Genomic DNA, 6,730 nt, shown 5'->3' with positions numbered 1-6,730 from the left:
ATACATCAGTACTCGCTTGCACCCTTCTACAGAAAGGAAGCAGTCTCAGATCTGAACTCCCAAGAGCAAGAGTCCATGAAGAAAGAGGAAGTCACCTTTCAGCTGTACTTACATGAGAACTTCCACAGAGAGGAAGGAGGCTTGCATCGGTTCTCCCAAGAGTCCCTCCACAAAGAGGAAGGATCCTTGCAATGGCACTCCCATAAGTGCTTTCGCACAGAGAAAGGAAGCTTGCATCAGTTCTAGGGGTGGGCATAACTCACAGAGTTTCACTCCGCAGATTTCCACAGAGTTCCATAAAAACTCTGCAAAATTCCACAGAGTTCCGCAAACTGGCGGGAATTAGCACTTCACGCTGCTCGCACTGATTTTTATCACCAGGAACTTGTTCTGCACTCAAAAATGAGCACGCAGAGCATAATAGGGCACTGCCGGTCGAGCTGCTTTTGCTGCCGGTCAAGTAGGTTTTCTATTTGAGCATCAGCTTTCTCACAATGAATGGTTGCGGCGACGCGTGACCATTCGTGGTACGACAGCCTTGCAGTGTGCCTTGCTAGCTTCCAGAAATCACACTGGGGGTGCCAACCTGGTAACTTACCATTGGTGAGTCACGTGTGAGAAAAAACTCTGTTACGCTGATTGGCCAAAATTCCACCAACTGTGCTAATGGAGTGGAATTTATTGCCCACTCCTAATCAGTGCCCCAAAAACCTACCACAGAATCAAAGGTACCTTACATCTATTCTCCCATGAACCCTCTAACAGAGATGAAGGATTCATTCGTCAGTTCTTCCAAGAACCTTCCCAAACAGAGGAAGGAACTCTGCACCGCTGCTCACAGTGGCGTGTGTCCTCTTCACTGGAAACAAAAATCGTGTGCTGCCTCTTTTTTAGACGCTATCATCACTGCTCTCCTGCTCACCCTTTTCACTGGGGTTTACATTGCTAATACTTTCTTCCTACCATCAATTCCTGTTCATGCTTCTTCCCTCTTTGTACGTTACCATCACATTTCTCAATCTATTTAAATTCCCGATTCTGTCATCATGTCCCATCTAGGATGTTTTTTATTTGTGGATACACTCATGAGTTCTTGCCGAGGCTCCACTCTTACTTGTACACTGCTATCACATTTTGCAGGTAAACATTTCCAAACATTGAATACTGATGTAATTTTTCATGCAGATTTTACATGTCTTGGGCAATGCCACCACTTCCAGCCTGTGCCTTCCTTGTACGCAGCCATTGTGTTCTCATGCCTGGGCACTTGTCAGCTTTAGGTTTTGCGTGTTGTTTCACTCTCCGAATCGAGGTGTGGAATTTAACAAAATATTTACGTGTCCTTGGGACAGGTTGCTTCATAAATCTACTTGTCCTGTAAAAAAATCTACTTGTCCCTTTGGTGCCATGTAGTGCAGCAACAGATTATAGCAGTACTCATTATGTATGATTTCCTGGTCTGCTTCTGTAAATTCTTGTGAAATTGTGAAAGCCACTAATGCAAAGACATACATCATGGGTGCCCTTTTGTGACTTTCTTTAAGAATTGGGCCCTAATTAGGTCTGGCACCAACCAAGACATTTTGGGGGTGATATACTAAAATGTTGCACTGGCTCTGCATCATAAAAGTGAGGCAAACCAGCTCCAAATGTTTATTTATTATTTACTTTCCAGAGCAAAACTTGTTTTGTGCTGGAAATTAACTAAAAGTAGTGCAAAGTGCTGCTTTGCATTATTTAACTTCAAGGGGGCATTACATGAGTTTTCCCATGCATTTACCCTCCGGTTTTGATGTAAAACCCTATCTACCAAAAATGTAAGTCAAGGTTTTGCGTCAAAAAATAACACCTTTTTAAAACCACGAGTTAAAAGGAGAAATGTTGTGATTTCTCCTTGCTTTTATTTGCATGTGTGCTGCATTGTGCAGCACATATACAGAGTAAGAAAAGGTTTAAAGGTTGTTTAGGTATAGTATTTTGTATTGGAAGGGAACCCTTTCAGTACAAAACCTATGCTGGACTCTCGCACACACCCTTGCACTGTGGTGCAAAGGTGTGTGCGTGGTGCACGGCAGCAAAAATCTGCACTGGTACTAGGGAAGGAGAAGGAGCGAGCCATATCTCTGTAGATATGCTGCCCTCCTGCCCCCTCCCTGTCACGCCGGGCAGCACAGCATTTTTGCCAGCTGCACTGCATTGTCTGGCATTTTGGTAAATGTGCCCCACTGTTTTTATTATAGTTCTGTTTATCTCTATATCCATCTATTGTCTGGCTTTACTGTGAGGGATAGCATTCTGCTCTTCCACAAGGAGCATACTGGCACACAGAGTAGTTTTGTTCCGTTCCAGGAAGTACTGTGGCAATGTGTGCTTTTTGAGACGAAAATGTATTTTGCTTTTTGCCAACATTGGTTACAATGGCAAGGACCTGGCAACTCCCACAACAAGTGTTACAAAAACCATGTCAAAACAAGACACACAGGCCCTCATTCTGACCTTGGCGGTCTTTTCGCAAGACCGCCGAGTTACCCCCGCGGTGAAGACCGCCGACCGCGGCGGTATGCCGCTGTGCGCATTCTGACCGCTGGGAGCGTACCGCCGGAAAACCGCCAGCAGCCACACTGGCGGTCGGCGGGAAAGTGGAGACTGGTCAACCTCCACCGCCACGCCAGCAGAACACCGCCCACAGAATTACGACCCACATTTCTGTGTGGCGGTCTTCTGTTGGCGGTCTTCTGTTGGCGGTCACCTCCCCATGGCTCCTGTCACCTCCCGGAGGACCAACGCACAAGGTAAGTTGATCGTCCGTGAGGGGAGGGGGTGGGGGGGTGTTGTGTGATGTGTGCGTGCATGGGGGTGTGCGTGGGAGTGTGTAGAGGGGGTGTGTGAGTGCGTGCATGCGGGCGGGGAGTGCTGCTGTGCCTATGGGCAATGTGTGTAGTTCGGCGGGTGCGCATGTCGGCATGTATGTGTGCGGGTATGTGTCCCCGTTGTGTATGTGTGTGTGTAGGGGGTGTGTATATGTGCATGTAGGGGGTGTGTGCATGTCGGGGTGCGTGTATGTGCATGTCGGGGTGGGGGTGGGGAGGGGGTTCGTACCACCTCTGGGAGGTGGCAGGGGGGTGGAGGGTGTGGGGGGAGGACTCGGGGGGGCAGTGGGGGGTGGGGGAGACCCCTATCAGTGCCAGGGAAGGAATTCCCTGGCCCCGATAGTGCCTACCGCCATGGTTCGCATGGCGGTTCCCGACTGCCAGAAACCGCGGCGGTAAGCAGGGTCATGATACCGTTGGCGGTCTTGGGTCGACCGCCGGACCGGAGTGCGCAGACTCCAGCCCGTCGGTCATGACCGCCGTGGCTGTCGGAGTGGGGAAGTGGCGGTCGGTCGCGGCGGGGACCGCCGCGGTCAGAATGCCATTTTTAATACCGCCGGTCTGTTCGCGGTCCGACCGCCGTCTCTCCGCCGACCGCCAAGGTCAGAATGAGGGCCACAGTGACAAGACCAAAAGACTGACCACCAATGTTGTATAGGTTGCCTTTGCCAATGCTTTTTAATTTTCATGATTCCCATAATCTTTTTGGCAATGGTTATACTGATTTTCCATGATGAATATTTTTTGAAAATACTAGCCTGCATGAACACATTTTACTAAATTATGCATCAAAGAAATAGTACCTAAAACTCCACAGTAATTTACCAAAACGTTTTTTAACTACCTGCATTTTATTTTGAAGGCGAAGAATCAATAATTTTGCTTACAAGCTTCTGCAAAAACCTGGATCTAATTAGAGAGCATTATACATAGCCTCACGTTGTTAAACTTTCAAACGTGCATGTACACATATTTTTACTGGAACCACTGTCAGTAGTGCAGTGTAACCTTACAACTTTTATTTAGAGCACTCACCCTAATAATAAAGGCTTTGCATTGATGTGACATATGGACACAACAGGTTTGAACAGCATAAACATATGGACACAAATATTACCTCAACTGTAGACAGTTTCCTTCCCTTTAAACTAACAGTAAAGGGGTTTGTGCTGCAGGGCGGTGGGCCTACTTGTCCCAAGGACAAAATAAACATGAAAACTTGTTGTCCTTGACCCTAAACCATATGTTCTGGGTGTCGGGATATAAGAATTCCACACCCCTGTCCCCAGTAGACTTCTCAGTGTGCAACATTACATACACTTTGCAAACAGCAATAATATCTCTGCCCAAAAATGTTTTTTATGCAAGCACATTAGTGAAAGGTATCTGAGAGTTGCTTTTTTGCTGGTGTTTCAGGTGGCCCCGGCCATGAGCCTGCAGGTCATCGGATCTGCGCACAATGGAGCTAAAGTGGTGCTGTGGTCCCAGAACCGCATTCCGTACCAGACCTGGAGAATTGATTCAAACGGGCACATCTGCAACCAGATGTTCGATGGCATGATCCTGGATGTAAAAGGTAACCTCACCGGATGGGGGAGAGCTAATTAATGCAGTTATTGTTATAATTAATAGTTATAATTAGATTTTTGTTATTATCTTTTATATTATTATTTTTAAGGTATAGTCATTCCATATGGTATCATTAGCTGTTACTTTTACTATAATTATTATTAATAGTTATTGGTATCAATTATTATGTGTAGTAATAGAGTAGTATTCATAGAATCATCATTGTTATTTTCAAATAGGGCAAGGAAGTGATCATTTTTTAACCTGTAGTTTCCTGTAGTTTGGAGTTGGTAATAATGTAAAATTCCCCCGAAGAGATAAACATGCAAATCTGTACTGCACATATGGCACAGCAAGGCAAAACTATTGCTACGTTAAATAGTCCAGAAGAGAAGGAAGGGAATGGAATGACAAGTAAAGTAATGTAACAAAGCATTGGAACACTGCCATGTGCCATCTCTACTAGCTGAATGATTTGTTTTTTCTTTACAGGAGGGCAGGCTTTCGACCAGGACCAAGCGGTCCTCTGGGACGTGGCAGAGGAGAGGCCAACGCAGCTGTGGACCATAGAAGTGCTATGAAGAGGTGGCTTGACTGTTCCATTAAAGGATAGATAGGAAGCACTCTTCCTCTTCTTGGAAGTAGACACTAGGGTTAGATTCTTCCTCAAGTCATCTTCCAGAGAAACTCGCCATCTCATATAACAGAAGCCTAGAGAGCATGAAAGTGCCTAGATGACATGCCTCCCAAGTGTTACAGCCATCATCATACAGCTTTGTGCTGAAGCTATCGCAAGGACCTGTCTCCAGCTGTGCCTCAAGGGAAGGAACTGAAAGACTATTGGGATGGACAGACTACGCTGTAAAAAGTCAAGGAAGCAATTGCACTACTGCGCTGCAGTTTCTAGTGGCTGCCACAAAGCTGCAAACAACTACACACTGTTGAGCTATTGACTCTATATGCTCAGATACCTCTCTGTTTCCAAAGCATTACAAAACTCTACTTTTTAAAAATTCTGCCTTGGATCCTGTAGAAGTCTCATTGGAGAGCATCAGGTGTGGAAGAGGGTGGACATAGGGCTGACCCCCACCACCATGTATATTTTATTGTGACTGTCACTATGACATCCTCTGGGGGGCTTCCCCAACTCTATGACTTCACTCCTCTGGGCACCTAGGACACTTGTCCCTTGTATGTATGTGCATGTTTGAGAAAGAACTGTCTGTAATATAAGATATATTTTTGAATTTCTGCTCTCAGTCCCATATTCTTTACTCTGGTTTATGCAGTGGGTATTCCCTACACACACAGCTCTACTCCGGTGTGTCTCCCATTGATGGCAAATGTCCCTTAAATGGAAGCAATTACTCCAAATTACTTTGAAGACAGAAATCTTGTAGAAATTGGTAAGCATGGCACAAGCAAGAATGAACAACTTTTTGTTCGATTAACCACACACGGCTTCTATTTTCACTCTTTTTCATGACATCCGATTGTAAATGCCAGGCAATCTTGGAAGCTGCCTTCTTGGTTTACTCCCTTTAAATTCTCTATAGGCAAAACATTAACCTAATTATTATGTGACCAAACTTTCAACTTATCTTGATACCAGGTTGTGCCTCAGCAATGAACCATCTTTCACAACTGTAGCAGATGTATATCGAGCATTGTTTGGACACTGATGTTGACTACGAGCACAAGTATTTCCGTGGAGTTCATTTTTGGTACTATAGGTGGATGAGATGACATAGTGAGATAGGCAGCCCTGGGTCTTGATATCAAGGCACACATGTTGGAAGAGAAAAGGAAGGTTGAGGTGGAAACATCTATCCTCAGGCAGCACTACCTCATTGATGCAGGCGTAGTGGATATACACAAAATGTGTTCTAAAGTTCTATAGAAGGAGGACTTTCTTTTAGGATAGAAGACTGCCTTTGACTTCTAGAAAGAAGATTCCACGTTTCCAAATTTATGCTCCATCACTGAGTGAATAGAAGAGACGCTTTTTTTTATCTAACAGCTGAAAATAACTTTGAGGGCTGTTTTACCGTTGCAATCAACTTCTGATGAAAAAAGAAGCCTGGACCCCCATATCATGCCCCTTATAACTCCTTTTATTGTCAGTTCTGCTAGATAGCCCCAAACTGAGTTTTATGCTAGACCCAATTACAAGATTAGCATTCCATTGGCTTCGTATACGAGGCAATTCAGTGTATGCACTCTTCATGCTCATGTTAGTTTTTACGAATTTTCTAAATATCTTGACCACAACATAGGGAATGTCGACAAAT

The 6,730-nt window shown here is 45.0% G+C and overlaps 1 protein-coding gene across 1 annotated transcript in view; it reads left to right on the top strand.

Annotated features, from left to right (window-relative positions):
* Positions 1–5,686, top strand: part of CRYBG2 (crystallin beta-gamma domain containing 2) — a 332,393-nt gene extending 326,707 nt beyond the window's left edge. The window contains exons 21-22 of the mRNA XM_069224031.1: positions 4,287–4,446; positions 4,932–5,686. Of these exons, the coding sequence (XP_069080132.1) occupies positions 4,287–4,446; positions 4,932–5,020 (249 nt within the window). The 3' untranslated portion in view covers positions 5,021–5,686. The remainder of the gene's footprint in view (positions 1–4,286; positions 4,447–4,931) is intronic.
* Positions 5,687–6,730: the final 1,044 nt, after the last annotated feature.

The sequence above is a fragment of the Pleurodeles waltl genome, chromosome 3_1 (genome assembly GCF_031143425.1).
Source record: "Pleurodeles waltl isolate 20211129_DDA chromosome 3_1, aPleWal1.hap1.20221129, whole genome shotgun sequence".
Lineage (NCBI taxonomy): Eukaryota > Metazoa > Chordata > Amphibia > Caudata > Salamandridae > Pleurodeles > Pleurodeles waltl.
Note: the sequence above shows the minus strand (reverse complement) of the source record. Positions and strands in the feature narration are given on the sequence as shown.